We start from the raw sequence: 19,937 nt of genomic DNA, 5'->3' as shown, positions 1-19,937 counted from the left end.
GTCTGCTTTGATATGGTTTCTATGACTCGACTCCCTTCCTAACACCAGCCACTTTACAATGTGGACTGTCGCATTTTCTGCATGCCACCGATGCCAGACAGACTTCCATTCAGCTTTCATGATTATAAAACCTGAGGCCTTGGGGTGGGGGAAACTTTATGCTAGGAGAATAAAGACTAGAGATTGATCGATTAATAACTTCTCTCACCAACACACTCCAATGTCTCATCTCTTTGCTTTTCTACCCTGACTACAACAGCCTCTGCTCCTCTCAACTAATTGTATATCCTCTCCTCCCAGCAATCCTTCACTCCACCTGTTTCTGCCTTTCTTGTCATCTTGTACATGGTGCTGGCACCACATAAAAAGCTCCCATGCTGGTGCCACATAAAGTGATAAACTGTAAAGTGGTTGGTGTTAGGAAGGGCATCTGGTTGTAGAAACCAAGCCGAAACAGACTATGGAACCCGGTACAGCTTCTGGCCTTGCCAGTTCCTCTCAAACTGTCCAACGCATGCCAGCATAGAAAATGGATATTAAATGATGATGATGATGGTGATCTTTTACTGTTGCATCTTCCACTCCATACGTTAAACATTTTACACAACCCTTCTTCCCCAGCTCTAATATAAATCATAAAATGCTGGAATGATTATTAAGAGGCATTTCATCCGATGCTCAAACAATTCCTTCATGCCATCCTCTTGGACTGGTATTATATTTTATGAACTACCATCACCTACACCTCCACCCTTTTTCATCCAATCCTCAACCATCACTCACTCTCCTCTCCCACAGTCTTATGAAATTACTCATCCTTCCCTCTCCCCTCCAGATCCACAGTCTGCTGCATCCTCCCTTCCAGTGACCTTCTTGTACTCTGAGCAAATCCTTTGGCACCCTGTCTCCATCATTTATATCTTCCTTCCAGCTGCTCTCATCCAGCCTGGAAAACCAGGTATTTCTCCCCTACAGCAAAACACCTGGGTGCTTGTTCCTTTATCATACTTTAGCCTTCAACATCTAGCATAAAACCACATCTCTCTCTCTCTCTGTCTCTGTTTCTCTCTCTCTGTCCGTCTCTCTGTCTGCCTCTCTCGCTCTCTTTCTCTCCCTCAAATACACTCCCAGTCAGTCAAGGGGACTTTTTCCTTTTCTTTTCTTTTCTTTGTCTTGCCAGTTATCATGGAAAAAGGCACCCATTACACATTAGTCGTCAGTGGTAGGAAGGGCATCCAGCCATTCGAACTGCCGAAGCTGGGGCCTAACACAGCGCTGCAGTCTGCTGGGTCCTATCTAACCATGCAACCCATATCAGCATGGAAAATGGACATTAAATGATGATGATGGTGTTGATGATAAGGGTGAAAGACAGAGTTAACCTTGATAGGGTTTGAACTCAGAAAAGAGCCTTTAAGAAATCCTGTCAGACATTTAATCCAAGGCTGTAACGACTCTGCCAATTCATCTACATCGTTTGATTTTGTGTTTTCATTTTGTTTTTGTAGGTCAACTTTATGACATTGGTTGGGGTCAGAGGTTATTTATGAAATGTCAAGGTGATGGACCTCCTACTGGTGAGTAACTGAAAATATTTTATTGTGAATTTTCTTTTACAAAAAATGTATTTTGGAATCTCTTGTTGCTTCAACAAATGATGGTTCAGCTGGCAAAAGAGTGCTTTCAGATGTTGGTCAAGTTTCGTGGCTTCAAAACAATAGAAAGGTGCTGTGAACACAGACCAGAGTCTGTGATAGAAAATGAGAATTACAGAGTCTTCTGCAACTTCCATATGAAGTCTGACCATATTATTTAGTCTCACAAAATTTTACTCATTCACCCATATATTCATTTGAAGACCTTTCTTTATCTTAGAAATTATTGTTGGCTCTGTGCCAAAATTTGAACCATTATTATTATTATTTTCAAATTCTGCCATGGTCAGCTTTGCTTGTCATTCTTTTAGAGTTGATAAAATAAGTACCAGTTGTGTACTGGGGTCAATGTAAATGATCTACCCCCTCCCCCAAATTTCAGGCCTTGTGCCTTTAGTAGAAAGGATTATTATTATTATTATTATTGTGGTGGTGAGCTGGCAGAATTGTTAGTATGCTGGGCAAAATGCTTAGCTGTGTTTTTTCCATTTTTACAATCCAAGTTCAAATTCCACCAAGGCTGACTTTATCTTTCATCCTTTCATGATTGATAAAAATAAATACCAGTTACCTCCTGAGGTTGATGTAATCGACTTACCTCTTCCTTGAAACTGCTGGTCTTGTACCAAAATTTGAAATTATTATTATTATATAACTGTTCAATATTTGGTAGATTGAAGCAAATTTCTACTGCATCACCTGCTACACCACCATGTTGCTGGGATATGTGCAGCATTGTGTATTCTTTTCTGCTGTTGGGAGTGCTCAAACTCCTCCCAGTTCTGTATTGTGTTAGCTTTTTTCCTTGAGGTGTGGTGCAGTCTTTTGTTGTGTTACTGCTTGTATTGTGTGTTGAGTGTGTAATGCTTTGGTTTCTTGGCTTGCTGGTGGGAGTTTATTTCACTGGGTAAATGCTGTATAGAGTGTGTCTTGTATTTGTGGGTTGTTCTGTTTAGGTTGTATTATTGGATTGTTTGTGTCTCGTGTAGGATGTGGGCTGGTCCTAGCAGGGCTATTTTTTGGACAGAGTGTAGATTAGGGTTAATAAAATATAGTATTAGTTGAATACTGGGATTGATATAATTGGCTAAGCCTCTCCTACCAAAATGTCAGGCCTTGTACCTATAGAAAAGAAAGAATTATTATTAATATTAATAATAGAAGTTGCAGTATTTCCTATAGTTTAATACAAGTTTTTCATTGCACAACAATGTGCATCAGTGTTTCTTGTGTCTGTGTGCAGCATTGTCCTTCCAAAGAATGGTGGTAATGGTGGTGATGGTAGTGGTACTGTATTTAATTGGCTTTATTGTTGAAGTTCATTTTGTTGTTGTTTGTTATAAAATCAATCATTGCATTGTGAGGCGTGCATTGTGTTGAGATGGCTCTCTGTATAACCGGTGAGTATTTTCCCAATTAAAGTATCTTAAGGAAGAATGTGCTGTACCCAGCCACGTTGGTGAGGAAGATTTTCTATGGGTGGTTGCTTTTTCTGTGTCCAACCCATATCTATTTCCAAGCTTGGTTATATTTTCCCCCCTTGTCCTTCAAACACGAACAGCACAATGGTTAGACAAGTTTTCACAGAATGTTTGTGAATAAACACCGCTTCTCGTATGACTGGGATGTTTATTAACATTCCGTATGTGATGTCAAGACAAGGAGACATGAACACACTCATACACACATGACTGGCTCTTTGCCTTGCTGTTTTTTTTTGTCTACCAAATCCACCCAAAAGGCTTTGATCAGCCCAGGGCTATTGTAGAAAACACTTGTCCAACATGCTATGCAGTGGGACTGATCCTAAAAGCAAACCTTTTGAGTTCTGTTGGCAATTTTTCTTGATTCCTTTGGTTTCCACCTGTAGGCCTCCCTTTCAACAACACCATAGACTGGGTACGTTTCATCATTTACCAAGACTAGACGATGTCTGAAGTAGGACGAAAACATTTCTATAACTTATTTTACTGTTTTCATTCAGTTACTCTTCTAGATTGTGTGTGTGTGCTGGGGATTGTGGGGGGGGGCTACACCTTGTTTATTTTTTTTACTGTTAGATGCCCTGCCCCCCTCCCCACCTCTTACCAATGCTACGTTATGTATTTTTCTGCGATGGGTGTTAATGTTTTCATTTGCCTAAATATCTGCAAGCTTTTGTTTGTAGGTAAGTCTCTAGGATGGTTTTTGTGTAACCTTCTTTCACCTGTGATTGGAAACAGGTGAGAATTGATGGTTGGAAGAGCATCCAGCCATAGAAAATCTGCCAAAACAAACTTTGTCTGACCCATGCAAGCATGGAAAAGTGGATGTTAAAACAATATTGATGATGTGTATGTGTGTATGATATATATATATATCTCAAAATGTGACCGCGTGTATATCGTTGGCGATTTTTTTTCCTCCATCTTCCCTTCCTTGGATCTTTCCTTTTCCTATGTTTCTGATAAAGAGCTCCGCTTGAAACGTTAAACCCTCCTTCTTTCTTTCCTTTCCTGAGTGCCCAATAACACTACACTTGTTCCACGCCCTCACGTTTTTGTGTTTTCATGTTTGGATTAACTATATATATATATATATATATAGAGAGAGAGAGAGAGAGAGAAAGAGAAAGAGAGATACTGCTATTGTTAATACAAGATTGTTGATGACTCTTGAAATAATTGTCAATTTTCAGTGATACTCGATGCCCCCACAGGAATGTCATCTGATGTCTGGTCTCTTGTATGGCCTGAAATTGCTAATGTGACAAGAGTATGTATTATTTGTTACTTATACATATAATATATTCATTTTAAATTGTTAAGCTTTGCTTTCATCTGAAGTAATATCTTAATAAATGTCCCAATGTATCTGCTTCCTCTTATATTGCCATCTTAGACCAATGTCCACCTGAAATATCTTCTGTAGTTGAACCAACTTACCTGTCATTTAATTATCATCAGTCTGTTTTTTTTTTTTTCTGATACCTGAATTCTTTGTTGTTTTGCTGCTATTGACAGTGAGGCTAACAATATTTGTTTAACATAAAACTGTAACTTTATAGATTCAATATCGTACAATTTACCGTTTCTGTGCTGCAGTCAAAGCATAAGTGTGACCAGCTTTGTACAGACATGAAAAGAAAGGAATTCGATCAGATGTTTATGATATTGTATTTGCTGAATTTTCAATGCAGCCACAGTAAAATGGCCAAGTCCTAATTATGGCCTGAGTAAAAGCCAAGTTTAAACAATTAATTAACACATTCTTTGTTATTGATTTGTGAAAGCCTTGTGTTTTAACCACAACACACCAGGCCATTCCATCACCTGCCTATCAGTGTGCAGCATCTCTCCACACCATGGAACCACATGTTCAAGGAAACCAAAGGATCAACATTTTTATTTGAACTTGACAACAACAGGTTTGATCAGTAAACCCTTTCCGATCCTTCAACTCCCCTCTCACCTCATCATTTCCTGTCACCTCGCTCCTGGCTTTGTCCACTTCTCCTCATTCCATCCCTCATTCCTTCTACTTCTCCTATACTGTGTCTTTCTCTTACTACATCTTGTTCACATTAAGCTTCCATGATCCTATGTTCCTCATCAGTTGCAGCCAGTTTTTTTTTTTCATAGTTTCTTTAATTCCTCTCTTGTTAATTTTCCCCGAAGAAGGAATCAGTCTGAAGCATTCCATATTCCCCTTTCCCATGCTATTCTTTTTGTCAAATTTATTAGATGATACAAATATTACTCACACAGATCAATACCAGTTTCTTAAGGATCATTAACCTTTCTCTAAATCTTCTTTTAGTATATTAACAAACCCATTTTCTTTCACAGGTTTGTATATTTGACCGTGCTGGCTTAGGGTACAGTGATCGGCCCCGTGAGGTGAGTATTTCTCCTTTTCACATTTTCCTTTGATAAAAGTCTTTCTTGATATAATTTGTCAATAAGACAAATCCCATAGAACCGTCTCTTGGAAGTGAGTGTGACTTGATAGCATGCTTATTCTAAATGCTTTTGATGCCTTATATATAGTCGTGAGCAGACATAGATATTCCTTCAGCCCTCTCACTCCTCGGCCCAGTGGGATATCTGGGTTGTGACAGGTGGAGTGAGAGAAGGGGACTGGTTTTTATTTTCAGCTGAGTAGACTTCAACAACCGGAAGTGTCTCTTTCAAAGATACCACTTGCTACCCAGGTCAGAAATTGAACCTGCCCCCCTTGTCATTGTGAGCCCAACACCCTAACCACTAAGGCACATACTTTCTCTATATGCAACTACTCTCTCTCTCTCTCTCTCTTCCTTATCATGTAATGTCCACTTTTCCATGCTTGCATTGGTCAGATGGAATTTGTTGAGGCAGACTTTCTGTCACCAACCATTTTGAAGCAAGGTAACATTTCCCCATGGTTAGACATGGTTTACTATGAAAAACTGAAAACAAACAACACTGCTTGTATGACAGTGATGCTCATTTACAACCATCATGTTATGTCCAGACAAAGGTACATATAAACACACACACACCTATATATATATGATGATGGGCTTTTTTCAGTTTCCTTTACTAAATCCATGCTTTTGTCAACCCAGGACTAAGGTAAAAGACACACACACACATATATATATAATAGGCGCAGCAGTGGTTGTGTGGTAAGAAGCTTGTTTCCCAACCACATGGTTCTAGATTCAGCCCCACTGGGCAAGTGTCTTCTACTATAGCCTCGGGATGACCAAAGCCCAGTGAGTGGATTTGGTTGAGGGAAACTGAAAGAAGCCTATTGTGTGTGTGTATGTATATATATGTATTTGTTTGTCTGTGTTTGCCCCCCCCCCCGTTGCTTGACATCTGATGTTGGTGTGTTTACATCCCCATAACTTAGCAGCTCGGCATAAGTACTAGGCTGAGAAGGGAATAAGTTCTGGGGTCAATTTGTTTGACTAAAGGTGGTGCTACAGCATGGCCACAGTCAAATCACTGAAACAATGAAAAGAATAAAAGAATATATTTTTATATGGAGTATTTTCTGTAACACATTAATATCTGTTTGTCCATCTTTCTCTCTCTCTGTCTTTCTTTCTTTCCTTCTCTCTCTCTCTCCCTCTTTCTCTCTCTCTGTCTTTCTTCCTCCCCTCTCTCTCTGTTTCTTTCTTTCTTTCTTACAGACAGACAGTATACAGTCTATAATACACGATAATGCCTGTACTGACAGCAGTTTGTTCTGTGCATAAGAACACAATGTATTCTCTTCATATTGTGTAACAAGATTTTTCAATTGATTTTCGTTTTTTTTCTCTCAGAACTTTACCTCAAATGATGGCTCAGAAGGGAAATCGAATTATCGTAACCGTTGGGAACCATTCACAGTAGAGAGGTACGTTAATATATCAGTGTGTGTGTGTGTGTGTATTAAATTAATTGGTATAATGATGTTATCTATGTCTGTAAAAATATATATTTAACAGACATTACATTAAGGTTCCTCTGTCAGAAAACTTTATACATAAGGATAAACAGGAATCTCCTGGATTCTTTTCTGCTATTTCCTTTCTCGAGTTCTTTGAAAAAATTTAGGCGTAGGAGTGGCTGTGTGGTAAGCAGCTTGCTTACAAACCACATGGTTCCAGGTTCAGTCCCACTGCATGGCATCTTGGGCAAGTGTCTTCTACTATAGCCTTGGGCCGACCAAAGCCTTGTGAGTGGATTTGGTAGACGGAAACTGAAAGAAGCCTGTGGTGTATGTATATATATATATATATATATATATATGTGTGTGTGTGTGCGTGTATATGTTTGTGTGTCTGTGTTTGTCCCGCCAACATCGCTTAACAACTGATGCTTGTGTTTACATCCCCGTAACTTAGTGGTTCGGCAAAAGACCGATAGAATAAGTACTACGCTTACAAAGAATAAGTCCTGGGGTTGATTTGTTCGACTAAAGGCGGTACTCCAGCATGGCCACAGTCAAATGACTGAAACAATTAAAAGAGTATAAGAGTTATACCTCTTGCACTGAAGAGTGCAGTGATATATAATTAATTCAATTAATTTAATTCAATTCAATTCAACCATGAATTTGCATGTACGAAACGATCGTCTGCATGAATTAAAATTCTCTTCTATATTTTAACATCTTCTCTTCTCCATTTTTAACTAAATTGTTGAGTTTTATGGGATTTTTTTTCCATAAATTCACAACACATCATATATAAAAATATATAATGTAAGTAAGTTTAAGATAAAAGCTGTGTCTCACTGAAGCACATCTGTTTATTCCAGTATTTCAGTTCTGTATATGGTCGTTAATATTTATGTGAGTTACATATGACGACGAGATGAAAATTCCTCAGATATTGTTTGCAGAGTTATTACCAAAACAAGAATCTGCAAAATTGTTTTGGTATTATTTATTTACCATTACACATGTTGCATTTGCTATTAGGAGCCATAGAATTGTACATGTTGGATAGAAATGTAAAAAAAATTTCCTATTGGAAATTTCTTCAAGAATTCCTCAAGAAACAGCTGTAAGCTTATGAAGTCCATGGCATAAGTTCCTATTCCCTTGTCGTTCATTTAATACTGCTCATCTTTTATTACTGCTCTGTACTCCAACACTTTATTCTGAAGCATATTGAGTTCTAGCACCAGGTTATTAGTATCACTATGCCTAAGCTAGTATATATATATATATATATATATATTTCTGTCTGGCTATTGCCATGATAGACCGTTAGCCACTACACACAGTTTTTTCTCTCCTTGTTTTTTTCTGTGTCCCTTTCTGTAGAAGAGCGTAGGCTCAAAACGTAAAAGACTTTTTCTATTCCTGAGCGTTATACTAATACATCTGTTTGTTTTGTACACCACCTGTCTTCGTCTTATGTTTTTTTGTGAACTCTCTCTATGTCATTATCATCATCGTTTAGCATCCACGACGATGATGATGATATAGGGAGAGTTCACAAAAAAAGAACAAAAGACGAAGACTTATATATATATATATATATATATATATATATTCCTTTATTGCACACAAGGGGTTAAAATAGAGGGGACAAACAAAGGGATTAAGTCAATTACATTGACCCCAGTGCATAACTAGTACTTATTTAATTGACCCCGAAAGGATGAAAGGCAAAGTCAACCTCAGTGGAATTTGAACTCAGAACATAAAGACAGGTGAAATACCACTAAGCATTTTGCCCGGCGTGCTAATGATTCTGCCAATTGGCCGATGATATATATATATAATCTCCTCATCATTTAGCATCCGTTGTCCATGCTGGCATGGGTTGGACAGTTTGACCAGAGCTTGGCCAGCTGGAAGGCTGCACCAATCTCCAGTCTTATTTGGCATGGTTTTCTATGGCTGGATGCCCTTCCTAACACCAACCACTTCGAGAATGTAATGGGTACTTTTACGTGCCAGCGGCACAGGTGCCATTTGCATGTCACCGATATCTGGCATGACTGTGATTTTACTTGGCTTGATGGGTCTTCTTTTCAAGCACAACATAATGCTAAAGGCCTCAGTCATTGCCTCCGTGAGGCCCAGAACTCGAAAGGAACTTTTCACATGCCACTGGCCCAGGTGCCAGTTATGTGACACCAGCATCAGCCATGACTATGATTTCACTTGATGGGTCTTCTTCTCAAACACGATATAATGCCATAGGTCTCAATATTTGCCTCTGTGAAGCCCAAAGTTCAAAGATCATGCTTCACCACCTCATCCAATGTCTTCCTGGGTTGACCTCTACCACAGGTTCCCTCCACAGTTAGAGATTAGCCCTTCTTTGTCTTCATCCAAAACACTATATTATCATGTTTATTTCTCTTCTAGGATGGCTGATGATATGAGACACTTGTTTACCTTGAGCAGCCAACAGCCGAAGCCTTTCATCCTGGTCGGCTCCGAACTCAGTGCACTGTCTGCATATTTCTATGCGCAGATGCACGAAAAGTAAGTTTTCCTGTTTATATTCTTATTTCAGTCATTGAACTGCTGTCATACTCGGTTCAATCCCACTGTGTGGCACTTTGGGCAAATGTCTTCTGCTATAGACTCAGGCCAAGCAATACTCTGTGAGGGAATTTGGTACACAGAAACTGTGTGGAAGCTGTTGTGTATGTGTGTGTGGGGGTGTGTATATATATATATATATATATATATATATATATATATATATATATATGTAGGCGCAGGAGTGGCTGTGTGGTAAGTAGCTTGCTTACAAACCACATGGTTCCGGGTTCATTCCCACTGCGTGGCACCTTGGGCAAGTGTCTTCTACTATAGCCTCGGGCTGACCAAAGCCTTGTGAGTGGATTTGGTAGACGAAAACTGAAAGAAGCCTGTCATATATATGTATATATACGTGTGGTGTGTTTATGTGTTTGTGTTTGTCAACCCCAACATCGCCTTGACACCGATGCTGGTGTGTTTGCGTCCCCGTAACTTAGTGGTTCGGCAAAAGAGACCAATGGAATAAGTACTAGGCTTCCAAAGAATAAGCCCTGGGGTCGATTTACTTGACTAAAGGTGGTGCTCCAGCATGGCCACAGTCAAATGACTGAAACAAGTAAAAGAGTAAAGAGTATAGAAGTGAAGGCATGTGGCTTGGTTGGAATATTCAGCCCACAATCATAAGGTCATGTGTTCAATTCCCAGTGATGCGTTGTGTCCTTGGACTAGACAATTTATTTTCATGTTGCTCCAGTCCACTCAGCCGGCAAAAACATGTTGTAACTGTATTGTCAAAGGGTCAGCCTTGTCACACTGTGTAACACTGAGTCTCCCTGGGAACTACATTAAGGGCACACATGTCTGTGGAATGCTCAATTTCACGAGCAGGCTTTTCCATTGTTTGTATCAGCTGGGACCCTCGTGTCCATTATCGACGGAGTGCTCCTTTTATATATATATATATATATATATATATGTACACGCACACACATATCTCTGTGTGTGTGTGTGTGTGTGTGTGTGTGTTTGTCCTTGTTGTCTTTGCATCTGTGTTTGTCCCTCCCACCACTTGACGACTGGTATTGGTTCCTTTGCATCCCTGTAACTAAGCAGTTCAGCCGAAGTGACCGATACAATAAGTACCAGACTCGAAAGTATGTATTGGGGTCAATTTTGTTGACTAAAAGCCCTTCAAGATATTGCCCCAGCATGACTGCAATCCAATGACTAAACCAGTGGTTCCCAAACCTTTTATTTAAATGAGTTTTCCCACAGACCCCTTTTACTATGCTTATCCTTATATATATAAATTTTGAATTTAGTTCACGGGCCCCCAGTACTACATTTGCGGACCACCAGGGGTCCATGGACTCCAGGTTGGGAACCACTGGACTAAAACATGTAAAAGAAAAATATAAGAGACTAATGTTTGTTTTATTTTTGAATTTCAGTGATGTTACTGGATTGGTAATGATCAACCCAATTGCAGACGAACTCTTTGATTCCGACAATGGCTTATGGTCTCGTTATTGGTAAGTCAGTTTGGCGTTTTACATGACCTTGTAGGCACATGTCTGGCTGTGGGGTAAGAAGTTTGCTTCCCAACCACATGGTTCTGGGTTCAGTCCCTCCACACAGCACCTTGGGCCAGTGTCTTCTGCTATTGTGACTAGATTTGGTAGATGGAAACTGAGAGAAGCTTGCCATGTATATAGGTGCAGGGGTGGCTGTGTGGTAAGAAGCTTGAGGACTGTGGAGAAAAGATGTGGCGGATATAGATCTGGCCAGGGAGCAGACTGATGATGGCAGTTGCAGTAGTGTTGGGTTTTGAGTTTGTCCTAGAAGTTTGATCTACAGTAGAACCCTTTACAATTAGGCCCTGTGGTTGTGTGATTAAGAAGCGTCCCAACAATGTGACCTAGGGTTCAGTCCCACTATGTGGTACCTTGGGGAAGTGTCTTCTGTCATGGCCCTGGGCTGAACAAAACCTTGTAAGTGGATTTGATAGATGGAGACTTAAAGAAGCCTATCAGACATATTTTTGTTTTATTTGCAGGTTTGGTAAAATAATTCCTGATTTGCAACTTCTTCAATTTGGTGCTTCTCTTGGAATCTCGAGAATAGCCATCCATTTTGGATTTTTAGAACAACCTTTGAGAGAGACTTCAATCGCTGAACAGGTGAAAAACAGGCAGGTAAGAGAGCTTAATTAACTAACGTTTATAATGATGAACTGATATTATTTAATCGTCATCATGATTGTTTAATGTCCGTTTTCCATGCTGGCATGGGTTGGACAGTTTGACTGGGGACTGGCAAACCAGGAAGCTGCACGAGGCCCCAATCTGATCTGGCAAGGTTTCTACAGCTGGATGCCCTTCCTAACGCCAACCACTCCGAGAGTGTCGTGGGTGCTTTGTATGTGCCATCAGCACAGGAGCCAGTCAGGTGGTAAAATACTTTTTAACAATAAATTGAATTAAGAAAATGGTTCCTTTCGTATTGTTTTGATTAATGAAAATAACTAAGCTTGTTAGCTTGAAGGATAAAAGAATGAGGTTGGTAGGGTTCTAGAGTTTTGAAAAGTTGGACAGATGCAAGGTTGAGGTTTGAAAATACAGTTTGATTTTTGTTGGAAGTTAAGGAACATGGATTGTAGAAAGCGAGTTCTGATGTAGCAACTGCAGAAGAGGCAGCATTGAATCATTGCACCATTCCAATTATTCTGAACTTTCCAGATTTATTTGTTATGTACAACAGAACCAGTATTAGTTTAAAATAGCGATATGTGTATCATACTCAAAGCAGATGCATTATGGAAAGGTAAATTTATGGATGTATTGGTTGGGGTTAGGAAGGGCATCTAGCTGTAAAATCTATGCCAAAACAGTGTGGAGCCATTAGTTTTTATGTTCCAAGTTCAAATTCTGCCTGGGTTCACTTTGTCTTTTATCCTTTTGGGGTTGATTAATCAAGTACCTGTGAGACACTGGGGTCGATGTAATCAACTAGTCCTCTTCCCCAAAATTCCAGGCCTTGTGCCTTTAGTAGAACGGATTGTTATTATTATTGTTGTTGTTCTTCTTCTTTGCATGTTTTACTACTCCCTTGTTGAATAATATATATCTCTGTATTTCTCTTTCCAGAAATATCTCTTGTGTCATCCCAAACATCTTAGTTCAGCGGTTGATGAACATCACTTCATTAATGAATCTATATCACAGATTAGGTAACACACCAACTTTTATGGTTCTTCAACTATCTCACACACACACACACACACAATCTGTTGCCTTGTTTAACGTCACCTCCTGACATCTATGCCTCTCTCTCTCTCTCTCTCTCTCTCTCTCTCTATATATATATATATATATTATATATATATATTGCCCGGACTTGCGCCTGGGAGGTTAACTTTCAAAGTGCAATCCCATGGTCAGTATCATGGCCAGCATCTCAGATATACATATATATATATTAATTATTTCAAGGATATAGATACCTCTTAAAGGGATGTCAGCATCCAGGTTCCTTGGTTTCATCCAGCGTATCATTGAAATACTAAAAGATGTTAGCTTCACATTGATGGATATGGGTATCTTACCATTGATGTATAAGAAAAAGAAGGTAATGGAGAAATTGACATATAGACATCAATGTTCAATTAATTGTAATTCAATATGAATCTTTCATTTAATTTTCTAATTTGAACAAATTGGACAGGTAAACGATTGTAGGGTCCATGAGTTTGATAGTGTTCGAAATTGGATTTGTTTCAATAAATTGATGCCTGCATAACAATTTCTCCATTTTCTTTTTATTATATATATATATATATATATATATATATATATATATATATATACATAGTGAAGGTATATGGCTTGCGATTGTAAGGTTGTGAGTTCAATTTCCAGCAACGCATTGTGTCATTGAGCAAGACACTTTATTTCATGTTGCTCCTAACCACTCGGATGGCAAAAATGAGTTGTACCTGTATTTCAAAGAGCCAGCCTTGCCACACTCTGTGTCACGCTGAATCTCCCTGGGAACTACGTTAAGGGTACACATGTGTGTGGAGTGCTCAGCCACTTGCATGTTAATTTCACGAGCAAGCTGTTCCATTGATCGGATCAGCTGTGACCCTGATCATCATAACCGACTGAGTGCTCCTTTAATATATATGTATATATATATATATATATCATTGTCGTCGTTTAACGCTTTCCATACAGGCATGGGTTGGACAGTTTGACTGAGGGCTGGCGAGCCAGAAGGCTGTATCATATATATATATGCACACGCACACACATGCAAATATTGAACAGTGAGAGTGAGTGCTCAACACTGCATTGGTGGGTAAATATTCAGATGAATATTGGTAGTTGTCCCTAAAATGGAGACAAGTACCAATGTTCTCTTGTGGTAGGTTTGATAATTAAGAGATTCCTCTTTACATGAAACCATTGCTAGCATTGTTAACCCACAAATATAGTATGTGTGTGTGTGTGTGATCATATATACCCAAGCACCCACGCAATGCGAATATACATACAACTTGCTTCTACAGAATCCACATAAATTGCTGGTATTCAATTCTGATTTCAGGTTGGCAAGAATTATGAAGAATTTACCAAGCAATATGACAACAACAGTAATTTCTGGGAACATGTATGATAAAACACTTTCACGAGAACTTAATGAGGTGAGTTAAACTTGTAACACTTGTAGTTCAGCCTTGATCTTGTAGATCAGTGATCAGGTTACTGGAGTGGGTCTTCAAGGGGAAACTACCATATTTGGTGGCACAAAAGGTGCTCTGGCATTTTAGACACACACCAATTTCAGCTGTACATATTCAGGAAAGCAGAAAATCGTTTTTAGTGTGTTTAAGACATTTCATATTGGCTCAAATTAGACAATGAGCTGGCAGGAGTGTTTACATGGACAAAATGGTTAATGACATGTTGTCCCTCTTTACATTCTGAGTTCAAATACTGCCAAGGTCGACTTTGCCTTTCAGGAGTATGGTAAGTACCAGTTGAACACTGGGGTCGATGTAATTGACTCACTCCTTTCCTTCAACTTTCTGGTTTTGTGTTAAAATTTAAAACCAATGTAGGTTCATATTCGCATTTTGGACCTGGGGTGGGTTTTTGAGACTTTTTTTTTTATTGAAGAAAGTGCGTTTGATGTGCCACAAAATATGTTAAGTCAGAATGGCTTTCAGAGGTAACCCTGATTAAGCCAACCTATGATCAGATACCCTCCAGCTGTGACCATCCTAACCTTTATTCAATGTTCCCAGAACATTATCTCATGTATCCTTCCTGTCCTGAGACAGCTGGATGTAATTTGAGGAAATCTTAGCTGCTACATCCAGCAGTTTGAAGACCATGCAGAGGCTCCTATGGTACCTTCCTATTTATTCTTTGGAGATGAAAGAAAGCTCAACACTGGTTAATTAAAGCAGTTGTAAAGTGCTTGGTGCCATGCTTACTGGGAATGTCCGGACGTTAGAGGAGTTTCTACCCTTAGACGACTGAAATACATATTTTTTGTACTTAATTCATTTGACTCTGGTTATGCTGGGATGTCAAAGGTTTTCGTTGTTTCTATCCAAAGCTAATATTTTGGTACTTATTTTGTTTTTCTTATAAGAAATGCTAAGCGGACTTTGGTCGGAAGGGAGATAACTCAGTGGCATATTAATACTGCAGCGGTATTTCTGTTGAATCTATTATAGGGTGTTCAAAAAGTCTCTCCGCAGGAAGTATTTTATTGCAAAATAAATATAAGACTACAAAAGAATATAATGGACTTTACAAGACTTTAAAAAAAATGGGTTTGGGTTCAATCCCATTGTGGGACACCTAGGACAAGTATCTTCCTCAATATATCCATGACTGACCAATGCTTTCTGAGTGAAATTGGCGAGTAGAAACTGTGTGGAAGCCTGTCATAGCTGTGTATATTTGTGTGTGTATATATACGATAGCATAAGTACAAGTCTTAAAATATAAAATAAGTCCTGGGGTCAACTAAAATCCTTCAAGCTGATGCCCCAGCATGGCCTTAGTTAATATAGATGGAGTTAAGAAAAGAATGCAAGTGAGAGAGAGGTGTAGTAGTAAACCAAAGACCTGGCGATAATATGAAGACCGTTTGGTGAATATAGTTATATATATATATATGTGTGTGTATGTATGTATATATATATATATGTATGTATATGTAAAGGGTGTATCTTTGATCCTCTGCAAAATCCCAAATTTTATTTAATTTGTTTTGCGGGACAAACTGTTTTGCCAAAGACGTATCTTGTCATGAATTGTTTGAAATACAGAGTAGAAAAACAGTTGACAACTGATGAAGGGTTATTCTTTATGTTGTTTGTCTTGTTTTCCATTTGTTTCCTTTGTTGTTTGCGAAAAAAAAGTTCTTATTCCATGTTCTCATATTTCATATTTCTTACGTTCTGTGACGTCCTCTGCCCATATATGCATATGTATATACATATAGAAGTATGTACGTATATGTATATATATATATATGCATATATATACATGCATATATATATATATATATATATATATATATATATATGTATATATGTGTGTGTGTGTGTTTAAGTGCATGTGTATGTGTGTTTCCTTAGTTGAATGTCATGTGATAGCTGTAAACGATCCTCCCCACACAAGCAGTGTCGTTTGTTTTCAATCCACCTTGGGAACATGTCTAGACATGGAGAAACTTTATGTTACTTGCAAACAGGTGAAAATTGATGACAGGAAGGGCATCTGACCATAGAAAAACTGCCACAACAATTTCTGCCAGACCGATGCAAGCATAAAAAAAAGGGGCAATAAAATGATGATGATGATGGTGATGAAAGGAATTGTATTCAATTCTTTCTCAAAACGAATTTATTTTTTCTCCAAAGTGGTTCAGTGCCAGAAACAAGTCTCCACCAAAACAGAAATTGTATATTTGCAAACATGTTTGGGTGGGGCATAGAATTGGATCCAGGTTCACTCCCATTGCTTGGCACCTTCTTCCTTCTTGATTGGCCTTGTTAGTGAATTTGGTTGATGGAAGCTGAAAGAAGTTTTCCGCGCGCGTGTGTGTGTGTGTGTGTTCCCCTACCACTCGACAAACTGTTTTGGTTTGTTGATGTCCTTGTAGCTTAGCAGTTTGGTAAAAGGGACGATAGTATAAATACAAGTCTTAAAATATAAAATAAGTCCTGGTGTCAGCTAAAATCCTTCAAGCTGATGCCCCAGCATGGCCTTAGTTAATATAGATGGGGTAAGAAAAGAGTGCGAGAGAGAGAGAAAGGTGTAGTAGTAAAACGAAGCCCTGGGAATAATTATGAAGACCATTTGGTGAATGTAGTTATCTCCCTTAGATAATATATTTTTAATGGTGTATTCGACCCTGAGTTGGTTTGTCAGGAAATGGTAAATATGAAAAAGTGACAAAATGAAATAAGTTACTAAGGTCACCATCGTTAGCAGCAGCATTACGTCCACTTTTCCTTGCTGGCATGGGTCAGGCAGAATTTGTTGAACAGGTTTTTTTTATTATGGTCGGATGCCCTTCCTATTGTCAATCCTTCCCTATTTCCAAGCAAGGTAATATTTCTCCATGGCCTGTCATGTTCTTGGAGAATACTGGGAATAAAATGACCCTGCTTGTATGACAGTGACAAGACTAGGCGACACAAACATATACACATGCATATATATATATATATATATATATATATATATATATATACACACATGATAGATCACTAGCCACTAAACCTCTTCTATTTTGTTTCGCTGTTTCTTTCTGTGTTCCTTTCTGTCAAAGAGCATAGGCTCGAAATGTAAAAAACTTTCTCACTTCCAGAGTGTTAAACTAATACATCTGTTTGTTGTTTACACACCCATCTTCATCTTTTGCCTTTTTGTAAATATATATATACATACTAGGTGTGGGCATGGTTGTGTGGTTAGGGAGCTTGCTTCCTAGCTACATGGTTTCGGGTTCAGTCCCACTGCGTGGCACTTTGGGCAGGTGTCTTCCACTATAGCCCCGAGTCGACCGAAGCTTTGTGATTGAATTTGGTAGGCGGAAGTTACTGCCATGTGTGTATGTGTGTGTATAGCTGCTCAGTGCCTCTCCGAAAGAGAGAGAGGGATTTAGGTGTGGCTAAATGAAATCAATGTTGTGCCTTTATAATTATTTGCTAATTTCTGTATTGTTTCTTTTATAATTTACATGTTAATTATGTGTTAATTTTACATGTAATGTCTTTGTAGGCTTGGGCTCGTGGCGAGCGGAAAATGATCCAAAAATTCTTCAGCAATGCCCACCACATTATCATAAATGGTGTCGACCATCATATGATGTACAAGAAACCTGCAGCTGTGATAAAACCAATTTTAGAGATTGTTCAGAACTGGAAAGACCAGCCGTCAGCGTGACTAGAGTCGGGTTATTCCACAAAACTAAATCTATATAATTATTGATTGTTGGTCATGGTGATGATGATGATGATGACGACGATGATATTGACTTTTGATTTCTGAACAGAAGCGGAAGAGCACATACCATTTTATTGGGTTTTTAGAAAAAAATTTTTTTAATGTGTGCTGTGGGAGAGGTGCACAGATGGACAATCAGTTAAACCAACCCCCATCCCCCGCCCGTCCCCTACCACTACTTGATCTATCAAATGGACAGAAGAATATTCCTTAGCAAATAAAAGAATTTTTTTTTGTGTTTTTTTGGGTGTTTACCGTCTCAACATTGAAAGAGGGGGAAATAAGTAAAAATTCCTGGTAAAAAACATAAATGAAAGACATCAATCATTAATCACCATTCCAAATTGTTTTGTATTTGAAGAAGAATTTAGTTTCTCTTTTATACATTTTAGAAAACTCACCAAAAAAAAAAAAGAAAAACTGGTATTTAACATTTATGAAATGGAATATTTTTTTAAAATTTTGTTTCTTTTACTTCAAACATTTTGAAATATTTAAAAAAATTATTATCATTATTATTATTATTGTTGTTATTATTATTATTAAGGTGGTAAGCTGGCAGAAATGTTACCATGCTGGGTGAAGTGCTTAGTGGTATCTCGTCTGCTGTTACGTTCTGAGTTCAAATTCCGCTGAGGTTGACTTTGCCTTTCATCCTTTCAGAGTTGATTAAATAAGTACCAGTTATGCACTGGGGTTGATCTAATCGACTTAATCCCTTCCCCCAAATTTGAGGCCTTGTGCTTCCAGTAAAAAGGATTATTATTATTATCATTAAGACAGTGAGCTGGCAGAAACGTTAGCACACCAGGTGAAATGTTTAGCGATGTTTTGTCTGTCACTACATTCTGAGTTCAAATTCTGCCGAGGTCAACTTTGCCTTTCATCCTTTTGAGGGTCGATAAATTAAATACCAGTTGAGTACTGGGGTCGATGTAATTGACTTCATCTCTCCCCCAAAATTTCAGGCCTTGTGCCTTTAGTAGAAAAGATTATTATTATTACTAAACCAGTGAGCTGGCAGAATCATTAGCAGTATTTTGTCCATTAGTACATTCTGACTAGGGTCGATGTAATTGACTCATCCTCTCCCTCAAAATTGCTGCCCTTGTGGCAAAATTTGAAACCATTACTATTATTATTATTATTAAGGCATTGATCTGGCAGAATGGTTAGCATGCCAGCTGGAATGCTTAGTGGCATTTCCTCCACCTTTACATTCTGAGTTCAGATTCTGCTGAGCCTGTCATCCTTTCTGGGGTCAATAAATTAAGTACCAGTTGTGTACTGGAGTCAGTGTAGTCGACTCTTCCCTCGAAATTTCAGGCCTTGTGCCTATAGCAGAAAGGTTTATCATTGTTATGTTTATGTATTTCGTTGGCTTGTGCCTCTGCTAGATATTACGTGTTTAGTTTCTGTTGACTGAAATGAAATATTTAATCACAAATAATGTGTCTAGGTAATCTAGAATGATCCAGTTGTAAAATGAGAAAAAAGGCAGAACATTATTATTATTATTATTATTATTGAATGAGAGAGTAGTGCATGCCATCAAAGTGACACTGGGATAAAATATACGAAGCCCAGTATACCCAGCATGACTACTCGTCTGATAAGGGTACACCAGGCATATGCATCACAACCGTATGGAGATCTCATATCAAGATAAACAGCGCATGACTTTGCAGGTGGGACCCAGTTAGAATTTTCTTCTGGTCGAGTAACCCATCCCACTCAAAAGGTCCCTGAATAAGGGTTGTTTAAGGAAGTTGAACGAACCACC

General features: G+C 38.6%; 1 protein-coding gene and 1 long non-coding RNA gene across 2 annotated transcripts in view; one reads left to right on the top strand and one right to left on the bottom strand.

Moving 5' to 3' along the window:
* The window catches only part of LOC115210732, a 40,275-nt gene extending 21,701 nt beyond the window's left edge, over nucleotides 1-18,574 (top strand). Inside the window, exons 3-12 of the mRNA XM_029779441.2 lie at nucleotides 1,509-1,577; nucleotides 4,333-4,409; nucleotides 5,483-5,533; nucleotides 6,952-7,025; nucleotides 9,498-9,617; nucleotides 11,072-11,152; nucleotides 11,677-11,815; nucleotides 12,767-12,849; nucleotides 14,229-14,325; nucleotides 17,930-18,574. Of these exons, the coding sequence (XP_029635301.1) occupies nucleotides 1,509-1,577; nucleotides 4,333-4,409; nucleotides 5,483-5,533; nucleotides 6,952-7,025; nucleotides 9,498-9,617; nucleotides 11,072-11,152; nucleotides 11,677-11,815; nucleotides 12,767-12,849; nucleotides 14,229-14,325; nucleotides 17,930-18,094 (956 nt within the window). The 3' untranslated portion in view covers nucleotides 18,095-18,574. The remainder of the gene's footprint in view (nucleotides 1-1,508; nucleotides 1,578-4,332; nucleotides 4,410-5,482; nucleotides 5,534-6,951; nucleotides 7,026-9,497; nucleotides 9,618-11,071; nucleotides 11,153-11,676; nucleotides 11,816-12,766; nucleotides 12,850-14,228; nucleotides 14,326-17,929) is intronic.
* Nucleotides 1,970-19,649, bottom strand: LOC118763074. The gene is made up of 3 exons (XR_004998827.1): nucleotides 19,462-19,649; nucleotides 3,545-3,550; nucleotides 1,970-1,994 (listed from the first exon to the last, which is right to left on the bottom strand). It is a non-coding gene; the product is annotated as an uncharacterized LOC118763074 (long non-coding RNA).
* Nucleotides 19,650-19,937: the final 288 nt, after the last annotated feature.

The sequence above is a fragment of the Octopus sinensis genome, linkage group LG4, assembly GCF_006345805.1.
Source record: "Octopus sinensis linkage group LG4, ASM634580v1, whole genome shotgun sequence".
Classification (NCBI taxonomy): domain Eukaryota; kingdom Metazoa; phylum Mollusca; class Cephalopoda; order Octopoda; family Octopodidae; genus Octopus; species Octopus sinensis.
Note: the sequence above shows the minus strand (reverse complement) of the source record. Positions and strands in the feature narration are given on the sequence as shown.